Below are 23,135 nucleotides of genomic sequence, written 5' to 3' on the forward strand. Positions count from 1 at the left end.
TGCTCTGGAGGACACAGCCCCTCGTGTCCAGCACAACCTGGTCCTCTGAGGGACAGCCCTGTTCACTGCACATCCAATGTGCTGGTCACAGAGACTTGATTTTGATTCAGCTTCTAGTCTGCAGAGTGTGCTGGCAAGCAGGGAGCCTTCGGAGCCAAGGAGAGTGCGGGACAGGCCAGCAAGGGAAGGGACAGGCAGCGCCGTGGCACGTGGCAGTGCACTCTGGGGTCTGCCTCCTCCCGTGGGCCCCCATAACCCCATGCTGGGAACACACCCACTGTTCAAACACGTCTGCTCTGCCTCACAAGGGAAGAGTCAGCTTGAGAAGACCGCTGCAGAGACACGTGGGCAAAGCGCACTAATGTGAGGCTAGGCACAGGACACGTCCATGGAAGACAGGAAGCATTGCATGTCTCTCAGAAGGTGCCTGGGCACACTCAGTGAGGACAGGACATCATGTAATGAGGACTCTACAGCAGGGCAGCGGCGAGAGGACACGGAAACAAGCAGTGGGCTGTTGCAAACTCCCTGTGGCAAAGGGGCCACATCGACAAATCTGAGCACATATGAATAAGTGTGTGTGTGTGTGTGTGTGTGTGTGTGTGTGTTGAGTCTGCTTTTAAAAATAAAAACCAGTAAAAACAATCTCCCCTCCGAAGGCCAGAACAAGATGAAGACATAGACCAAAGGACTCACATTCTGTCTCTCAAACTATACAAATGTTTTCATAATTTAAAGACAAATCAAACAAAAAGAACTAGAACTGAAAATAAAGATTTGTGTCAGGCTATTTACATAACCAGACAGAAATAACTATATGCTGTTATTATTATTATTATTATTATTATTTTGGTTTGGGGGCCACACCCAGCTGTGCTCAGGGATTACTCCTGACTCTGTGCTCAAGGATCTCTCCTGGCAGTGCTAGGAGACCATATGTGTTGCTGGGAATCGAACCCAGTTTGGCTGCACACAAAGCAATTGCCCTACCCACGTGATTCCAACCCTCACAATAGGATAATTTGTAAGAACCAAAAACATGGACCAAAGATATAAAACTGTATCCACTAGTAGTATTAGTCACAATCTAACAGAACGTCATTACTGAATTACACTTGGTAATATTATCAGTCAGTACATTGACTCAGAGGAACAGTGCAGGGGCTGAGGTGCACTCAGTGGCTAGGTATGCCTTACACATGCAGGCCTGAGTTGGCTCTCCAGCACCACACATGCAAAAGCAGATCAACAAAATTTTTAAAACAGTGAAAACAGAATCATAACACAGAAATTTTTACAATGCATAATTCCAGTGTGATAAAGGGAGTTATCATATAAATATACTTTATTATAAATATACTTCAGGATGAAAAAAATAATTTTGTTAATTTTATAAGGACCAAGACTTCCAGGGAAAAGAAAATTGCATTTAAATTGAACTTAAACAAAAATTTAAAGAAATATTTTTCTCATTAGTTTGAGCTGAAAATTATGAAATTAATTATTCAATCACATTCTCCCATTTAAAGATGATAAGCATGAAATATGGCTCAAGGTAAAGTGCATGCCTTGCAAGCATGAGATCTGAGTGTAATTCCCAGCACTGCAAAAAAATTATCTTAAAGTTAAGAGATAAGGTGGGCCCAAAGAGAACTTGTGCATAACTTCTGTGAACACAGCTGCTCTGCTCTGAGACCAACCTTAAATACCAATGAACAAACCTTACACTGTGGGGCAGGGCAGGAGCCAGACTGGAGCCAGAGAGAGTCCCTTGGCGAGAATTAACCCCTCCACGAAACAACAAGCTGCAAAGGAGGTTTCTAATATGTAGAACTTTCTGCAGAGAGGCAAGAAAGTGGGTAATAGACACCTGCTGAAACCTTAAACTTAAAACACTGAAATGGAAGCAAGATAGTTTATACCCAGAGGGGTGAGACCATCGTTGGCAGGTGCCACTTTGGTGGTGTCTTGTGATCTTGCTAGTGGATGTCACACTGGGCCTCACTCTCCATAGTAACTTATTCTGAGGACAAATACTCAAGGAGCCACTACCTATCTCTAGAATAGTAGGTGGAGCTCAGAGACAGTTACCAATAAGTCTTTCTGCTGGCAGACAGAAACCCTGACCCAAATAATCCACATTTGACTGGTGGTAAGAAAGCCACACCTGTAAGAAATAAATGGCAACATTGTGATCTTAAAGCCCTGGTCAACTGCCAGCATTGGCTTGAATATAAACATTTGAGGTCCATCTGCATCCATGTGGAGCAGAAATAATGGGAGATGGAGGCAAGTTATATGAAGAAGTCTTCAAAGTAACAGTCCCGACGATGAAATGAGCAAATGAAAGAGAATTTCACAGACAGGAGATGCAAGAAAAGCGTGAGAAAAGAATGAGAGAATATAGGAACAGAACTAAAACATAATAAAGATGCATGCCAAAAGTAGACTATAGACCGAACATGATGGCCACTCAATACCTCTATTGCAAACCACAACACCCAAAAGGAGAGAGAACAAAAGGGAATGCCCTGCCGCAGAGGCAGGGTGGTTGGTGGGGGTTGGGGCGGGGCTGGTGGGAGGGATTCTGGGAACATTGGTGGAGGAGAATGGGCACTGGTGGAGGGACGTAAATGATCACTGTATGACTGAAATGCAAACATGGAAGTTCATAAGTTTGTAAATGTACCTCATGGTGATTCACTAACAAATTTTTTTTAAAGTAATAGAGGGGATCATTAGCAGAATGGAAGAAGATAAAAACTGAATCAGTGAGTTCGAAGGTAAAGTAGTGGAAACCATCCAAAAAGACATTTTTAAAAAACCCCTAAAAACAATGAAGGTAAAATATGAGATAAATGGGACAGGATCAAGATGAACAATATTCACATCATAGAGGCTCAAGAAGAAGAGAAGAAAAAAGGCACAATTCTATTTGAAAAAATAATAGCTGAAAACTTCTCCAAGCTGAGAAAGAACTTGGATACCCAGATCCATGAAACAAAATAAATCCAAACAGATGCACACCAAGACACATTATAATAAAACTGGCAAAAAATAAAAATAATTTTAAAAAGAGCAAAAGCAAAGTTCTGAGTCACAAACAAGAGAACCTCTATAAGTTTTGCCATAAGAAATCAGCAGATTTTCCCAGAGAAACTATAGGTCAGAAAGATATAAGCAAAGTGCTAATAAAAAACATCTTCAACCAAGAATATTCTACCTTATTATTTGGATCTGAAGTGGAAATAAAGACCTTTGGCCAAAATCTTTTAAATTGATAATTCATCATCAATAAACAACCTTCCAATAAATACTTGAGGAATCTTATAAAAGGAAAAGAAATCTTACTTGGAAGTAGTAAGATATCTAAGAAACTAAATGTTGGAGCTATAAGGAGAGTAACATAGGACTTCTATTTATTTTAAAATTTATTATTTCCTTGTTTTCATATACCTTAAGGTATTAACAATGCTACTAACATTACTAAAACTTGTATGGAACCACAAGACCTCTCCAAAGAGTCAAAGTAATTCTGAGAAAAAAAGAAGATTAAAAACATTGTTTCCTGATTTTAAATTTATTTTAATTGAATCACCTTGAGATACACAGTTACAGATCTGTCCATGATTATGTTTCAATCATACTATGATCCAATACTCAACCCTCCACCAGTGTACATTTCCTACCACCGATGTCCCCAGTTTCCCTCCTACCAACTTCCCTCCCCCCTCCAGCCTGTCTCTATGACAGGCACTTTGTTCCCTGACCTTAAACTATAGCACAAAAGTAGATCCCAGAAATAACTTTCTGGATATATGGACAGTCAGTTTATGACAAAGGAGCCAATGAGATAGAAAACATTCTTTAACAAATGGTACTGGGAAAATTGAATGGAGTGAAATTGGATCATTATCTCACACTGTATACAAAAGTAGCTTAAAATTGATTGTAGACCAGATTTTAGATTTATAAAAATGAGATATAATGAGATATCTAAGTTATAAAATACATTAGATATAAATGTATATAAAATATAAAATACATTGAAGAAAATATAGACAAAGCACTTCATGATATTGATTTCAAAGGTATTATCAGTGAATCAGCTCCATTGGCAAGGAAAATGAAAGTAAAAGACGAATGGGACTACATTAAACAAAAACATTTCTGCACAGTGAAAAGATCTATTGTTAAAATGAAAAGACATATTGTTGAATGGGAGAGGATACTTGCACACCATACATCTGAAACAGGATTAATTGTCAAGGTACATAAGGTATTCACGAAATTCAACAATATAAAACCAAATTATCCCACCAAAAATAGTGGGAATAGCTGAACAAACACTTAAAAAAAAAGACATACAGAGAGCAATCCAGCACACCACTGATTATCAGGTAAATGATAACACAAATAAAAATGAGATATAATGAGATATCTAGTCTCATATAAATAAGAACTACCAAGTTCCAAGTCCATGAAAAAGTTAGGACTCGTCTTTTAAAAATTACAAATACCATATTATCTAGCAATTACTCCTAGATATATATTCCAAGAATCAATCCTAAATGCACACCTCTTTCTTTGAAGATGGATCTATTTACAAGTTAAGATCTGGAAATCACAAACTAATGTATATACACTACTCAGCTATGATAATGGTGTCTTGCCCCTTGTTACAATACAGACATGTGTCATGCTAAGTAAAATATAACAGAAAGAGAAAGACGAATATGGGATGATATCACTCATATGTGGTATGTAAATTAATAAAGCAAGGGAATGGAAAATGTCCAATAAAAACAAACTTAAACTCTTATCACATACCTTAGGTGACCAAGGGGCCAGTGGGATCAGGAAGGGCTCCATGGAAAGTGATTAGGGACCCTGACACTTAGGGAGAGTGGGGTGTGGTAACACTGTATCTCTAAAATATGAACGTTTATACTCTTGTAAAAATAAAATACTCTTGTCAACCACATCAATAATACTTACAGGTGATTTCCTGGCTTATTTTATATATTTATCAGGAATTTTAAAAGCTAGTCAGTGATTCCCTAAAGTGGCCAAAAATTTAAGAACAAAAATAAGTAGAACACTGATCAAAAGGACAAACAATAGCAACAAAAACCCAACAACTCAGTGGTCACTGTTATAAATTGCTAAAGTCATGACTCTGAAGGAAAACCATTGAAAGGAGAATCATGAGCTATCCCACCTTTCCCAGACTAATTATATCTCAGAGCAATTAAGGAGATGATGAAGGAAAAGTTCCTCATAAGCACATGCAAAAGAAATGGTAGAATTAAAAAAATGACTACGTGGCCAATGGAATACCAAGTCTAGGCTAGGCCATGCTCCTCAGCAGGTAATCAGACGCTGAGGCAAAGGCTGGCTGCAGGATCACATAGATGAGCTCCCTGAATCCACCCCTGAACCTTGTGTCCGTGGAATGGGGACAAGCTAAGGTGCATACCTCATGAGGTGTTCAGGACAGGGGGCGTGCCAGCACCACCGGGTCTGACTCTAATAGATGCTCTAGACTCATCTAACAGTGTATAAGAAATTCAGAGAATATAAAAATAAGTTCAGTCATTCCAAGAGATAGAAGATGAGTGTGTAAACTGTTGTGAGGGGCAAGTGAGGCTGCTGCTTCATCAGTTAGATGAGGGTCAGGAACTGAAAGTGTTAGAGCTGGAGAGTGATGGGGTCTTAGGTGGCTGGCCAAGCATCAACGTGCTTCAGAAATAAAAATTCCTTTGCCTATGCATTGAAAAGTTGTTTCATCAATTAAAACAGCATGGTACTGGAACAAAGGCAGAACCGCAGACCAATGGAACAGAGTGGAATACTCCAACACACAACCCCAAATGTATGATCATCTAATCTTTGATAAGGGGGCAAGAAAAGTGAAGTGGAGTAAGGAAAGCCTCTCCAACAAGTGGTACTGGCATAACTGGAAAACCACAGGCAAAAGAATGGACTTAGACCTCGACTTGACACCATGCACAAAAATCAGATCAAAATGGATAAAAGACCTCAACATCAGACCACAGTCCATAAGGTACATTGAAGACAAGGTCGGCAAAACCCTCCACGATATTGAAGATAAAGATATCTTCAAAGATGACACGGAACTAAGCAATCAAGTAAAAACAGAGATAAACAAATGGGACTACATTAAACTAAGAAGTTTCTGCACCGCAAAAGACACAGGGACCAGAATACAAAGGCAATTACAGAGTGGGAAAGAATATTCACCCAATACCTATCTGATAAAGAATTGATATCAAGGGCATACAAAGCACTAGTTGAACTCTACAAGAAGAAAACATCCAACCCCATAAGAAAATGGTCCGAAGAAATGAACAGAAATTTTTCCAAGAAAGAGATACGAATGGCTAAAAGGTACATGAAAAAATGCTCTGCATCACTAATCATCAGGGAGATGCAGATCAAAACAATTATGAGATACCACCTCACACCACAGAGAATGGCACACATCCAAAAGAAAGAACAAAAGCAACCGCTGGATGTAGAGAGACAGGGACCCTTCTACACTGCTGGTGGGAATGCCGACTGGTCCAGCCCCTTTGGAAAACAATATGGACACTTTTCAAAAAATTAGAAATTGAGTTTCCATTTGATCCAGCAATTCCACTTCTGTGAATATATCCTGGAGAGGCAAAAAAGTACAGTAGAAATGACACCTGCATTTATATGTTCATCACGGCACTGTTTACAATAGCCAGAATCTGGAAAAAACCGAGTGCCCAAGGAGAGATGATTGGTTAAAGAAACTTTGGTACATCTATACAATGGAATACTATGCAGCTGTTAGAAAAAATGAAGTCATGAACTTTGCATATAAGTGGATCAACATGGAAAATATCATGCTAAGTGAAATGAGCCAGAAAGAGAGGGACAGACATAGAAAGATTGCACTCATCTGTGGAGTATAAAATGTCAGAGTAGGAGACTAATACCCAAGATAGTAGTTTATAATACCAGGAGGTTGTCTCCATGGTTTGGAAGCTAGCCTCACACGCTGGGGGTAAGTCATCCCAGATAGAGAAGGGAACACCAAGTAAAATGTGATTGGAAATCCCAAGCGGGGAGGGAGATATACGCTGAAAGTAGACTAGAGACTGTACATGATGGCCACTCAATACCCCTATTGCAAACCACAACACCCAAAAGAAGAGAGAGAGAACAAATTGGAATGCTCTGCCACAGAGGCGGAGTGGGGTGGGGGGGATGGGATAGGGGGGTGGGAGGGATACTGGGTTCATAAGTGGTGGAGAATGGACACTGGTGGAGGGATGGGCTCTCGAACATTGCATGAGGGAAAAACAAGCACGAAAATGTGTGATTCTGTAACTGTACCCTCACTGTGACTCACTAATCACAAAATCAATAAATTATATAAAAAATAAAAGTTGTTTCATATGTTTAATATAAAAGAGCTCCTCTAATATCGTGTCTCCATTAATTTATTACAAAGAATTGGTCAAGCTCATACAATGAGGAAAGATCTCACTTGTCAATAAATGCTGTTCAGAAAACTGAACAGCCACATAGGAAAGAATGACACTGGGCCATGCTGACTTTCATCATACACAAAATCAAAATGGATTAAAGACTTGAACAAAGACTTGGAATTAAAACTCGTAGAAGAAAACATAAGCAGTAATTACATTGATCTTGTCCATGAGTTTTTAGATTTGCAACGAAAAGCAAAGGCAACAAAACAAAACAAAATGAACAAGTGGGACTATATCAAATGTAAAAAATTCTGTATAGCAACAGAAACCATCAATAAAATGAAAGTGGAAGAAAATGTTTCCAAATCATGTATTTGAAGCAGAGTTAGTATTCAAACCATACAAATAACTCAAACAGCTTACTCTAAAAAACTACCACCAACAAAATCAATGTTACTAAAAAATGGGCAGAGGAAATGACGAATATTTTTGAAAAAAAAAATCCAAATGCCTGTGGTGGCCCCAAGATAATCAAACAAAAATGCCATTTGCACTCCTGGCCTCATCATATTGCCCCAAGGTTTATACTCTTAGTGTCAATTCAATGACTTTTTTGGTTTTTTTGATGGAGCAGGCAGGAGGGCCACAGCTGGTGGTACTCAGGCTTACTCCCCAGATCAGAGCTAGGGAGGACATGCAGTGTGAGGGATCAAACCCTGATTGGCTACATGCAAAGTAAGAGGCCCCATAATATCTCATAAATCACAATATCACAAATGTTTTACTCTGTTTTCTTTTGGGTCTACACCTGGTGGTGGTCGGTGGCTCTGCACTCAGGAATCACTGGCAGTGTGCAGGGGATCACATAGAGTGCCAGGTTTAAACCTGGGTCAGCCGCATGCAAGGCCACTGCTCTACTCACTGTGCTGTCACTCCAGTCCAATCCAGTGACTTTTACCAGCTGGTTAGGCCCTGCTGGCTCCTGGGAATATAAAGGAAAGGACTCTGGGAGCTGGGGATGGAGCAGAGGACAAATGAACAGGTGAGTTAGCCCTGCTGCCCACTGTGCTTCTGTTCTGGAAATGACCAGTGTGTCAGGATGACCTGGCTGGATGAGTCTGAAGGCCCAGTGTCCCTGGAAATGACCAATGTGTCTGAATGACCCAGATGGGCGGGGCTGAGGGCTAGTGCCCTGGAAGTGACCAGTGTGTCTGGATGACCCGGCTGGGCAGGTCTGAGGGCCCAGTGCCCTGGGTATGGCCCCAAGAAGACATTTCACAAGCAGCAATATCTGAGAATGTTTTCCTCCTCAAGCCTGACCCCTGCCCCTAAGAGCTGTGGGTACAGTCTCCTCTCCACAAGAGACAGCTCCTCCTCCGCCCTCTGCAGAGAGCAAGCCAATCCAGAACAAAACCCTGCAAGCAAAGCCTCCCGTCTCTTCTTTCTGGTTGCTTAGTGCCACCAAGTGGTTAGTGCAGTTTCAACTCCCTCACAAAGCAGCAGAGGAGGCAGTGGAGGGAGAATGCTGGCTCCCTCTGATGCTTTCTGAGGGGCAGTGCCCTTCGAGAGGACTCAGAGAGGGGGACAGAGCAGAGCGCAGGCCCTGGTTGGCCCAGCCCTGTGGCACTGCCCCAGTGGGCCCCAAGCCAGCACTCCAAACAGAGGAAAGTAATCAAGCTGGCCCACACAGAGTAATAGAATAAAGCATATGTGTATGCATTGAAGTTTCGCGAGAGTTCAAGATGCCGCTCTGTCTAATGTTCATCGATTTAAAGAAGGCCTTTGATTCTGTTGAGACTGAAGCAGTCATCAAAGCCCTAGCCAAACAGGGCCTTCAAACTCAATACATCAGGATCCTCCATGAGCTGTATTATGGATTCACCAGCAGGATCTCACCATTCTACAAGGAAGTGATCATTGACCTAAAGAGAGGAGTTCGGCAGGGTGATACCATTTCACCGAAACACTTCAGTGCCACTCTCGAGAATGTCATGGAACAACCAGAATGGGAAGGAATGGGAGTGAAGATAGATGGTCGGCAACTACACCACCTCTGCTTCGCTGATGACATCATTCTAATAACACCAAACATTAGCCAAGCAGCACAAATGCTGGCCAACTTCGACCACAAATGTGGATAGGTCAGACTGCAGCTGAATCTCAGCAAAACAATGTTCATGAAAAACAAACTAGTCCCTGACATTCCATTTGCTTTCAACGGAACAAACATCTCTGAATGCAGCAGCTATGTGTACCTGGGTCAAGAACTCAACATGAGGAACGACTTGGCGCGAGAACTGCGCAGGAGGAAGAGAGCAGCATGGAACGTCTTCAAGAGCGTCGAAGAAGTGTTTAAGAGGACAAAGAACCTCTGACTCCAGGCACATCTTTTTGACTCCACTGTTCTTCCTGCACTAACGTATGCCTCAGAGACCTGGGCCCTACGAGAACAGGATGAGAAGGCTAATCAGGTGTCCCAAAGAGGAATCAAAAGAGCTATGCTTGGAATATCACATTTCACTTAGTGAGAGACGAAATTCAGAGTTCCAACCTCCTTCGACGGTCAAGTATCAGGGATGCTGTCTTGTTTGCCAAACCGTCAAAAATCAGATGGGTCGGACACATAATGCGATTCAGAGATGACTGCTGGACTAGAGCTGTTACTGACTGAATTCCATGGGACGTCAAAAGACCGCGTGGCCGCCCACCAACGAGATGGTCAGACTTCTTCGTCAAAACCCTGAATGAATGATTTGAGGTTCTTCCTGTTCCTGGAGCGAGCAGATATCACTGGGCTACACTAGCATGCAACAGGGACGAATGGACACGTTACTGGCACCTGCTCGAGCAAATCAAAGATCAACAGGATGACAAGTGATACAAGTGATACAAGTGATATGTGTATGTGCATATTTTGATGGGACACAAATGACGTAAATGAAGATTTTTTTTTAATTTACTAGACTTCCTCAAATTTCTATATTCATTAAGTAGATTCTAATTAAATCTTGGATAATTTTTCTAGACCAAATGTCGAGAAGCCTTCCCTATCTTGCCCCTCTAGTGAAAAATTTTCACATTGAACTACTCCAGGATCAAGTTTGGTCTCCGTTGAGTGTAGCATTAGAATCCTCAAGACAGTAATTAAGTTGAATAAAATTGGTTCAGGTGCCAATGCTGCCGTTCCCAGCTCTCGGACACTGAGCAAGTTCTCTGGACACACAGACCCTTTGTGCTCATGAACCTGAGCCTCCTCTCCAGGGACCTACATGAACCTGGCACAGAGCATGCCTGGCAGTGCCCAGCCCTAGTCATCACATCGTTGTGCATCAAAGGAAAAGAGGATGTTGACACAAGAACCTCAGGCAGAACTGCTCGAAGGACAGGCTCAGCATGCCACCATCACAAGGCCCCCACCCAGGCCCACGGGACACGCAGGGACTTACTCGAGCTCATCCTCGGAGTCGTAGCCCAGCGGCCCCGTCCCAGTGGCGATGACCTCGCTCTTCACAGGGCTCTGTTTCCAGACGCTGCCTCCCGTGGATGACGGTGATTCTTTTCTCTTCTTCTTCCCAAATAACTTCTTAAATGTTTTGAATTTAGACTTCTTCTTTCCTACACAGAAAAGACGAGTGTGAGTACTCACCCAGCAAAGCAGCACGGGAAGGAGCAAAAGTAAGATTTCTGTCCACTGTTCATCACTCACTCCCGGAAGTCTGGCTAGGACACAGAAGCACTTAAGACACCAGACACTGGTTTGGCAGGCCAGGGCCAACTCTTTTTTTTTTTTTTTTCAGGGCCAACTCTTGATTCCTGCTTATTCTGTAACGTAATAAAAGCCAAGAAATCTTTGCAGTGTGTTCTCAGAAAGCACAAATGCTGAAATCTAGTTTTTATTTCTAACACATACACACATACACACACACACACATACACCTACAGAATCCACCACAAAAAGCCTTGATGAGATGCATAGCATGTGATGTCTCAATAATTATTTTTGGAAATAATTCTCTCATTTCATTGAAGATGGACATAAACACCAAGAATAATCAACCTCTTGGGCAAGAGGTGCTCTCACTGCAGTGCTCAGCACCATGGTGAGCTCACAATCTCTAGTGAGAAAAACTGTCACGTGGCCATGGCGTTGCTGAGCCTGACCCTGCCATGCTTCCCAGTGGTCAGAACTGATGACAGATTGCAGCAATTCTGTCACTTCTTCTCTGATGCCTCCTTCATCCACACACACAAGTTTTATCACACCTAGAATCACACAGTTCATATTAACCGCATGGGTCAAATTCCTTCCTTTTCTCTAACTATTTGAGAACAAACTACAGAAGAATGTTGCACCATATATGCCAGGGTGCTAACAGAGCCTGAGAATTGGCTTAAAACAATCCACAACTTTTATAAATGAATAGATTTTTTTCCCAGAGGGAATCATGATTTTATTTTTATTTATGTATGGATCACCGGGAGATACAGTTACAGACTTACAAACTTTCGTGATTACGTCTCAGTCATACAATGATTGAGTGCCCATCTCCCCTATTCTCCAACCACCAATGTTCCCAATATCCCTGCTGCCACCCCCACTCCTTCCCACCCCTGCCTCTGTGGCAGGCGCATTCCCTTTTACTCTTTCTCTCCTTTTGGGTGTTATGGTTTGCAGTACAAGTACTAGTGGCCATCATGTTAGGTCCAATTTTCTTTCAGCACACATCTCCCATCCTGAGCAATCCCTCCAAGTATCATTTACTTAGTGGTCCCTTCTCTATCCCAACTGCCTTTTCCCCCAGCATGTGAGGCTGGCTTCCAACCATGGAGAGATCCTCCTGGTCCTTATCTCTACTATCCTTGGGTGTTAGTCTCCCATTATGTTACTTTATAATGAACGGGTTTTAATCTGACTTCCTGAGAAACAAACAGGGTTTTTTTTGTTGTTGTTGTTCTGGTTTTCTTTTTTTTGCATGCTTGTATCCCTGGGAAGTTTAATGAAGAATGATTTATGATTACTCTTGCAGGAACTCTTTTATTTTTCTTTTAGTCTCTGGGCCACACCTGTGGTGCTCAGGGCTTACTTGTGGCTCTACACTCAGGGATCCCTCCTGGTGGACTTCAGGGACCATATGGAGAGCCAGGAATTGAGCCTGGGTTACCTGCATGGAAGGCAAGTGCATTCCCACTGTGCTATGGCCCCAGTCCCTCTAGTAAGAGCTTTTAACACAGTCATAGGTGGAGCAATTCTGGCTTAAAGACAATCATTCTGCTGAAAAGTTTTCTTGCAGTGGAAGTTTTCTTACCTTCACAATCTTAAAATGCTAGACAGTGCCAACTGCTGGTCCCCAGAGAATTTGTTGTCTAGAGACTGTCAGGGACTCTGCTCACTAGCTGCCCTTTGCCTGGCCAGCAGGCAGGCCCACATCTCTGAGATGGAAACAAGCCTGCCACCTCACGGTTCCTTGCAGGCACAAGCACTCTCTCTGGTGGTCACACAGTCATGCCTTTGGGGCCTAATTCCTTGCCGGACTTGAAATTCCATTTCTGTAGTGGCTAAAGGAATTTCTGGGGTTTTCTACTTATTGAATCTCTTTGAGTTTGTATTTTAGGAATTTCCCCCCAGTATTCATTGGTATCTAGTTATTAGTAACCTCTGCTTACCACCTTAGTCGCCACACAGAGTAAAGCCCTATTTCAGACCTGATCTGCCTTTGTTCCACTGCCCAGAGCATGTCCTGCGCTATTTCTTTCCCTCTCGTGTTTCCTCTGTCATTATTGATGATGTGATGACCAAAAGTCACACACACGCCTGGTGGTACTTGAACTATACTTGAGCTGTGGTGCTCACCGTGGGTGATACCTTTGGTTGTGGGGTGAGTGTGCACTTGGGCCAGGCCTGTAGGATATCATTGGTTTGTCCTTTCTCCCTTGCCACAAAGAGTTTAGGCATATCTGGTAATAATCTCTAAACATTTTTTTTTTGCTTTTTGGATCACACCCAGCAATGCTCAGGGGTCACTCCTGGCTCTGCACTCAGGAATTACCCCTGGCCGTGCTCAGGGGACCATATGGGATGATGGGAATTAAACCCGGGTCAGCTGCGTGCAAGGCAAACACTCTACCCGCTGTGCTATCACTCCAGCCTCTCTAAACATTTTTAGACAACATTGGGATGTCCTGTTCCTCTTGCCACAAGGAGCTTAGGTATATCGGGTTACGTCCATCAAGGTGCTCCCAAATCACTCCCATTCCTTTGTCTATCTGTAACCACTTCTATGCTCCCTTCCCCAACCAGTTAATCAGCTTTTCCCCTAATCAGACTCTGTTAATTTGTAAGGTCAGACCTTGCTAGGACAGTGAACTTGTATTGTAAGTTAATATTGCCTTGCTCCTCTCCTCATGTCTTTTGAATAGTTTACTTTAAAACAATGTCCTTTTTGTATGGACAAAGAAAGACAGTTGTTAATATGCTTTTGTAACTTAGGATTTAATTGACTTCAAATATTATTCACTCCCGGGCATCTGCTTATTCGACTTAAGCCTCAGCTGCCTTACTTCCTAGCACCCCCAAAAGCAGGGTCCCGATGAGAGATGGGACGAACCCAGGGCAAACGGTGAGTTATGTGCTACCCTGGCATCGAGATGGGCCTGGACAAGGTGCCTAATGCTTAACTATATGTTAAGAGCTTGGTCATGGACAGATGCTGTCATGATCCAAAAGCAACGACGAGACTAGGATCCTGCTAAAGATAGGAAAGACTAATCTGGCCTGAGCACTGTAGTCTGAGATTGAGATGATCCCAGGAGAGCAATTCTATAAGCTTAATGCATCTCTTGCTATGTCCATACAAAATGAGTAATATTATGAATGCTTATATGTTAGTTGGACAAGAAGAGGAGAAGCACACCCATGGGATTCCACCCTTGGTTGGGTCATCCTACTGAAAGAGAATCTGTCCTGGAAGCAGCATCCCCTGAGGGAAAGAACTTTACCCCTATTGATTGTGACCACACCTATGTGTAAGCCCCAACCCCTCATTCTTAGGGATTTAACTAGGATAAAAGAGTGGGCTGGGGGGTGGGGGAAGGTCCCAGAGCCAGATCTAGATAAGCTAGATCAAGATCCAGATCCAGAGGAGAAAGAGAAGGAAGTAGCATGAAAGAGGAAGAAGCAGGAGGAGACTCAGAGGAGAATGGAGATGGGAATGGAATAAACTGCAACTGAGACCAACCAGCCTGGCTCCATTTCTTCCTTTGCCTGCCTCGTCATCGCCATCAACCTCCGCGGGGTGGGGGAAGTGGCTGGAGACTACCGAACGTGGGCACGGGCGGCAGGAGAGATAGAGTGCCGCTGCCCAGAGCCCGGTGTGGTGCCCCTCTCTCCCTTCCTTTGTTTTGCGTGTGTTTACACACAGGCCTAACCCTGACAAGGGCTTGGGGTCACTGTGATGCTCACATATTCTTCCTGCTGCAGTGCTATGGAATGGGGGGTCCACTCTTTGCTTTGGTAATAAGGCACTGAACTGTCTTAGGACCAATGCATGCGTGGATGATGCATTTTATTTGCTTTATAATGGGGGGAGGGTGGCTAGAGAGATAGTACAGCGGGGAGGGTGTTTGCCTTGTACATGGCCAACCCGGGTTGATCCCTGGCGTCCCATATGGTTCCCCCAAGCACTGCCAGGAGTAATTCCTGAGTGCAGAGCCAGGAGTAACCCCTGAACATCTTTGGGTGTGACCCAAAAAGCAAAAAGAAAAAAAAAAGAGGCTTGATTTTGTTCAATCCCTCTGACTGTTTTCACTGTAGTCATTTCTACTTTCACCTTATTCCTTCCTTCATCCTATTTTCTAAGGTGATACGTTCTCCTCTAAATCTGTATTAGCTATATTTACATGTATTTCCATTTTTGTTTGGTTAAACAAATTTTCTAGTTTCTGTTTTAATACCTTCTTAGACATACAGCTCATTTAGAAAGATATGCCTTAATTAAAGCATGTGGGGCCTTTCTTAATATCTTTCTGTTACTTGTTTCTAGCTAAGTGCATCATAATCAGAAAATATATTCTGTATGATTTGAATTCATTCACATTTGTTGACATTTGCCATAAATTTGTAAATGTTCTTACTATGCTTGAAAACAGTAGGCTTTCGGGGCTGGAACGATAGCACAGTGGTAGGGCGTTTGCCTTGCACGCGGCCGACCTGGGTTCGATTCCCAGCTTCCCATATGGTCCCCCAACACCACCAGGAGTAATTCCTGAGTGCAGAGCCAGGAGTAACTTCTGTGCATCGCTGGGTGTGACCCGAAAAGCAAAAAAAAAAAAAGAAAACAGTAGGCTTTCTTCAATATTTTGTGTAGGCAAATTAGAGTAGGACCTTTTGTTTAATTTTGTTCTCAACAAAATATTTTTACATCCTTATTTTTTAAAAACCAATCTTTGTACCAACTATAGGCATAAATGTATTAAAATAATTGAATCTGTAAATGTTATCTATATTTATCTGTCAACTTCTACTAACTTTTCACATTTGGTACAAAAAAAGGTAAAATTATTATGTTGCTAGGGCAACAGTAACTTTTGTGAAATGGTTCTCTTTAGTTTTAGTAGTGTTTTTGGCTAATTTTTTAAATGTTGTTTTGTTGTTTTTAGGCTACAGCGGGAGATGTTCAGGGTTAATCCTGGCTCTGCACTCAGGGATCACTCATGGCAAAGCTTGAGGAACCATATGGGATGCCAGAGATCAAACCCATGTCAGCTGCATGCAAGACAAGCGCCTACCTGTGGTACTATCTCTACAACCCTGCACAAAATTTTGTTTTGACTATTATTAATACAACTAGGCCAGCTTCCTTTTGTCTACTATTAGCAAAGTCCATATTTTCTGTTCTGTCACTTTCAACTTTTCTGAAAACTTGTGTTTAAATTTTAGTTTTAGAAATCCACTTATTCTCCTCCATTTTCTTTGTTTTTATGCCACAACCAGCAGTGCTCAGGGGCTACTCCTAGCTCAATGTTTTGAGATAGCTCCTAGAAGAGTCTGGAGAATCTAAGAGCATGTTAGATCATGCAAATCAGCCTTTAATCTATCTCTTCATCTCTGATCATCAAATTTCGATAGAACAATTACTGCCATCAGTCTACTTTGCATTTGTTGTGACTATTAATACTCTATTAGATAGCCTGTATGTCTAAGAGATAGCACGGAGGTAAGGCACTGGCCTTGCTCGGGGAAAACCCCTGATCCCACCAGAGAGCCTGAGCACAGAGCCAGGAGTAAGCCCTGAGCACTGTTGGATGTAGCCCCCAAACCAAACCAAAAGAAAAACAAAGTATAATCTGTGTGCTTTTGCTTAATCTACTCAAATTAGTTCATAAGAATCTTTTTTATTTTCACATGGCTACTTCTCCCAGAAGGGAGCATAACATGAGGCCCCTATAGCCATGCCACCGGTCTCCACGACAGGTTGTTTTAGGGGGCTGTCCCCGATGGGAGGGGGCAGGTGAGAGCCCTCCCCGCCCCAAGGGACCCAGTCCCGACAGCCGACCTCCACAACCCAACCACTGCCATACTCAAGGCCACACCCCATGCACTTGGGACAAGCCTCACATATGAGTGAACATATTCCTGGACCACGTGGCCATAAAAGCCTTGAAAGCAGCTGTGAGACACATCATAAGACACTCCCTACCCATTCTTCATAATTACTACACCACATTTGATGGGGTTCAGATAGTAGGCAATAACTCTTAGAGGGAAATATATATATATGTTTTATATATATAACATATATATACACATTTTCAGATATATATACCAAAGCTCACATCACTCAAACTTTAACAAGTTAGTGATAGCCTATAGAATATCTTAATGGCTCCTACCAAAACAGAACAATTTTCACATTGTTTCCTATATAAACATGTCTTTGTAAGCATGTTCATCAATTCTTCATAACAGACAATACAAAATATATTATTTCGGTTGTATTTTGCGGCAGAGATTGGGTCTTGGGATGGAAACATCCCAAATTTGGTGGTGGGAAGGTGTAATGGTGGTGGGATTGGTGTTTGAATATTAAATATAATCAAATATTGTGAACTAACTTATAAAATAAAAAATTAAAGATTTTTAAAAAGGGGGAAAAATTATTTCTTTCCACTCCTAGTTTGTAAGATTTGGCTTCCAACTCTGTGATCTCAGTGATGACCTGAGAAATCATAGCACACACGACAGAAAATATATTGGCACAATCCACTCCTATTTTGATTCTTTTGTTCTGATCTTTTAAAAACTCAAAATATAGGCCAGATCAATAGTACGGCAGGTAGAGGACTATAGGGGGGCAGGAGATGGAACCTGGATTGGCCACACGCAAGGCAAGCACCCTACCCACTATACTATCTCGTCAGTCCCCACCTGTTTATTTTAAATATTTTTCAGATCAATTCTTATTGTTCTACAGTTTCATTCCATATGATTTCCTTTCACTTATACTTTTGGGAATTACCTGAGCTCTTCATATATCCTTATGTATTTTCTACTAAAAGTATACATAATTATATTTTCTCTTTTTTAACTCATTGAATTTCCTTTCCTTTCCTTTCCTTTCCTTTCCTTTCCTTTCCTTTCCTTTCCTTTCCTTTCCTTTCCTTTCCTTTCCTTTCCTTTCCTTTTGTTTACTGGAGCCAACACCTGGCAGTTCCCAGACCCTTCTGGTGGCTCTATGCTCAGGGATCAGTCCGGGGGGCTTCAGGGGACTGTATGTGACTCTGAGGATCAAACTTGGCTCAGCTGCATGTGTAAGGCAAGTACACCGCTCTCTCTCCGGCCACTTTATTGGATTTCTGAAATATAAACTAGATCCTATTTTTTTCCCCAAATTCAGAATATTCTCAGGCACTCTGTCCTTTCTTCAGACTGTACTCAGACACGTCAAACCTCTCACTCTCCTCTATGTCCTCAGCCCTCTTCTGCCAGTCTATCATTCTGTTTAACTTGTGATTAATCATTAACTGATATAATCTGCCATTAAGAACATCCATCTACTGAGCTTTCAATTGACTACACTTATTTCTAGAAAATCCACTTCTTATGTTTTATCCGGCACATCATTTTTAGAATTAAATATAATTTATTCTTTTTGGTATACATACAATTGTGGACTCATCATTAAGATCAAGAATCTGAATGGGGGCTAGAGTGATAGTACAGTGGGTAGGGTGTTTGCCTTGCATGTGGCCGATCTGAGTTCGATTCCCAGCATCCCATATGGTCCCCTGAGCACTGCCAGGGGTAATTCCTGCATGCAGAGCCATGAGTGACCCCTGTGCATCGCCGGGTGTGACCCAAAAAGAAAAAAAAAGAGTGTTTTTATCTAGGGGCTGGCACAGCACATGCCTTGCATATATAAGGATCTTATTCAATCCCAAGTAAATTAAGTTTTTAATCTAGATTTCTACATTTTAAGGTTGGAATGATAGGACAGAGGTTAGGGCTTGCATGCAGCTAACCCTAGTTCAATACCTGAAATCAGATATGGTCCCCCAAGTCCACCAGGAGTGACTGCTGATCACAGAGCCAGGATTAGGCCCCATGCCCGGGTTCAATCCCCGGCATCCCATACGGTTCCCCAAGCTCCGCCAGGAGTAATTCCTGAGTGCAGAGCCAGGAGTAACCCCTGTGCATCGCTGGGTATGATGACCCAAAAAGCAATAAATAAATAAATAAAGAGGCTTGATTTTGTTCAATCCCTCTGACTGTTTTCACTGTTTTCACATTTCTGGTAGCACAGAGGATAGGGCGTTTGCCTTGAAGGCAGCCAACCCAGGTTCAATTCTTCCGTACCTCTCAGAGAGCCCGGCAAGCTACTGAAAATATCCCGCCTGTACGGCAGAGACTGGCAAGCTTCCCATGGCGTATTTGATATGCCAAAAACAGTAACAAGCCTCATAATGGAGATGTTACTGGTGCCCACCAAGCAAATCAATGAACAACGGGAAGACAGTGCTACAGTGCTACTTTTCTGCTTTCATCTTATTCCTTCCTCCATCCTATTTTCTTTAGCCCTGGCTCTCTACACCCCACAGGCTGGGGCTGGCTGTTCTCCCTGTCCCACACCCCAGAGGGACCGTTGGAGCAGAGGACGGGAGGGTCTTACCTGTGCTGTCCTCCCCAAGGCCTTCTGCAGCCTCCCGAAGCTTGACATCCATCACCCTCGTAGAAATCATAGTCAGCTCGCTGAAATGCAACAGGAAATTGTATTACGGCTATGTGTCTTACTGTTAGGCATGTTGCGTAATCCATGGCGAGCAAAGTGGAGGTGGACAGTGCTCTTGCCTCTGACCTTGCCTGCTCACACCAGCAAAGACACATTCTGGGGTAGAGTCCGGGCCAGTCCAGGCCCACAACAAACCCACTCTTCAAGATTAGTGCCCACATAGGCAACTAACCATCTGCTGACCCAGCCCATTTAATGAAAAACAAGTAACTATATCAAATGCTTCACCAATGGACGCAGAGCTGGTAGTTACTTTCTTTGAAAACTAGTTTTTAAATATTATGCTAATCACTTGCTCACAGTAGAAATTTTAGAAGATTAAGAATTGAAAGTCACTCAGAGTCCTACAACCAGAGAAAACATGTAACATTTTTACTGTAGTTCTTCCCCTGGGTGTTCTAGGCAGGTGTTTGTGTACACACATTGTGACCTTCTGATTGTCTTATACCCATGAAAATTCTTTCTCAGTTGGAGGCAGAGAGATAGCACAGTGAGTAGAGTGCTTGATATGCATGCAGCCAACCCAGGTTCAATTCATCACATACCAGACAGTACCCCAAGCATGACCAGGTATGATTCCTGAGTGAAGAGCCAGGAGTAAGCCCTGAGTATCACCAGGTATGCCAAAAAAATAAACGCGCAAAAAAACAAAGAAATTCTTCGTGTTATTTCAATGGCTATATAATCTCTCACGTAAAATCTACATGATTGTTTATTTACATGATTTTCTTAGTGAAATTTTATGACTCTCAGATATGAAGGTGCAGAGAATATATAATAAACTTGACATCTTAGCACATGAACACTTTTCCCTTACTGCTCCTGCCTAAGTACTAAGTTACTCCTAAAAAGTCATTCCAGGTATGATTGTTACATCAACTACCAGACTTGGGTTCTTCGTAAATAAAAACTCCCTGACTCTTGGCCAGGGAAATGACTTGAAGGGCTGGGCCATATGTTTCACACTCTGGATCCCTGGGTTTTACCCTCAGCATCACCTGGTTCCTCAAGCACCTCAAAGTCTGGTGAGCTCTCTGAGACCTGAGCACTGCTTGGAAGTCCCTCTCCCCAAAAATCTCTGACCTATGAAGAAAATAAAGCAAATGCCGGCCAATAGTTCTGCAAAGTTCATTGGCTCTGCTTTCTCGGGCTGGATTTTATTTATTTGGTTTTGTTTTTCTGGACACATTCAACCATGCTCAGTGGTAACTCTTAATTCAGTTATTGGGGCTTGCCCCTATGAAGCCCAGGGGTGCCAAGATCAAAACTCTAGCTCTTTCAGCCTGCTCCCTGGGCCCGACATGACTTTTATCTAGTATCTTCCCCTACTCAACAGTTCCTAATTCCCATTTATTTGGAAAACTATTTATTACCAGCAGTTACAATGAACTCTCACACTTAAAAGGAGGCTCGAATATTTAATTTCCCAATTAATATTTACTACTTATACATAGCACAAAATGGGAAAAATGGTAGATATAAAAAAAAAGATTTTGACAGAGGGAAGAAGTTGTGGGCCCTTACCTAACTCGGGTATAATATTTAGGAGCCAGTGGAGAAGAAAACTATAAAGAGCAAGAAGGACAATGAATTTGGTGAGGGCTCGGATGCCAAAGTTGACCTTAGTCCTCTAAGGCCAACACTGAGGATGATCTCACCATTCTATTATTATGAACACCGGGTCAGAGAGATAGCACAGCAAGAAGAGTGCTGCTTTGCATGAGGTTGACCTGGGTTCAATCCCCAGCACCCCATATGGTCCCACAAACGCCACCAGGAGTGATCCTTGAGCACAGAGTCTGGAGTAAACTCAGAGTACAGCCAGATGTGGTCCTCCAAAGCCAATAAAATAAAATAAAATTTTAGAAATAGCTTTTACTAAGCATGTAGCCTATCACATGAATGCTCTATTTATCCCCAGCTGTCTTAACTGTCCCGTTCTAGAAACAAGAACATGTCCATCTTTGGTAAGTCTGCTAACGGGCCCGGGATACGGGCTGGAGTCACATTGTCCCTGTCTCTTGCCAGGGAAGGGGATAACCCTGAGCTTTTCCTAGAGGGACTCAAAGGAAGCAGCTGGGGAATCCAAAAGACAGAACCTCTTGCCGAAATGGCCCTGTTACCTGGCAGCTCAGCCACAGCCGGATCTGACAGGCCATCTCAGTCTGAAAAATGGGGTGTGCTGTAGACATGACATGTCTACCGACACTAAGGCAGTCATGATATATCAATAACATTTGAGATGTTACTTTCAAAATATCCAGCCTCCTTTGGATATTTTTATTTTTTGAATCATTTTTATTAAGGTTTCATAATACCATTTTTAAACCATTCTTAAATGGTTTTAAACCATTTAAACCATTTTTATTGAGGTTCCACAATACTGCTCATCACACATTTCACTCATGCATCATTCCAATAGTATTCCCACCCCAGAGAGACCATCTCCCTTCACCAGTGTCCCAAAGACCCTTCCAACCACAACCTCCTCCCCCACAGAACATGAAGCTCAGTTTTATAGAGAAAATCTTCAGTTCAGATGACTTGGCTCAGATGTTACTCTCTTCCTGTGTTTTATTTTATCCCACATATGGGAAAGATCTCATTTTTGTACATTTTAATACATTGTTTCTTTCCAGGCAGGACAGAGAGACCAGGTGTGTGAGAGAGTGTAGGTTCAAGTCTGATGGGCCACTCCCACCCATACTTGCTTCTCACTGAGGTGAACAATGTCCTGAGATAAGGTGGCACGGGGCTAGGGGTAGGAGCCCAGGGAGGCACTGGTCCATGCCTTGCTGTGAGGGGCAGCATGGGGGGCCCAGGTCCTAGGTGCCCACAAGCCTCAGACAGGATGCAAAAGTCACTCTGCAGCCTTTGCTGGGAAACCAGCCAAGCCCCACCTCATGTGGGAGGGTTGAAAGATGCTCAGGCCAGGAGACAGGCAGGGTTATGGCACCTTCCCTGCATGTGGCAGTCTGTAAGGCGCCTTGAACATGGCTGGATGTGACACCTCAAAAAAAAACCCAGGAAAAACAAGCACAGACCAAAATGGTGCTCCAATATGAGACTAATACCCAAGGTCAGTAGAACCAACGGCCAGGAGAACTGGTCCTAGCCCTAATCATTGCTAGGTGAGGCTAAAATGCAAAAACAAACAAAAAAGCTGATTTTAAAATTCTAATGGAACTACAAAGGATACAAAGCTATCTTTAAAAAGAAAAAGGGTGGAAGAATTGAATTTATACTTCCAAGTTTCAAACTTATTTCAGATCTATATTAATCAAAATTACATGAAACTTACATAAAGGCAATTATATAGATCAACAAATTATCAAGTCCTAAACCCATAAGTTTATGGGGAATT

The 23,135-nt window shown here is 42.5% G+C and overlaps 1 protein-coding gene across 3 annotated transcripts in view; it reads right to left on the reverse strand.

Annotated features, from left to right (window-relative positions):
* The window catches only part of CRACDL (CRACD like), a 117,409-nt gene that overhangs the window by 27,178 nt on the left and 67,096 nt on the right, over positions 1 to 23,135 (reverse strand). For all 3 annotated transcript variants that reach the window (XM_055123502.1, XM_055123503.1, XM_055123500.1), the window contains exons 2-3: positions 19,652 to 19,731; positions 10,934 to 11,102 (exon numbers count right to left, since the gene is read on the reverse strand). In XM_055123502.1, the coding sequence (XP_054979477.1) occupies positions 10,934 to 11,102; positions 19,652 to 19,721 (239 nt within the window). In that variant the 5' untranslated portion in view covers positions 19,722 to 19,731. The remainder of the gene's footprint in view (positions 1 to 10,933; positions 11,103 to 19,651; positions 19,732 to 23,135) is intronic.

This window comes from Sorex araneus, chromosome X, assembly GCF_027595985.1.
Source record: "Sorex araneus isolate mSorAra2 chromosome X, mSorAra2.pri, whole genome shotgun sequence".
In the NCBI taxonomy this organism is placed as follows: domain Eukaryota; kingdom Metazoa; phylum Chordata; class Mammalia; order Eulipotyphla; family Soricidae; genus Sorex; species Sorex araneus.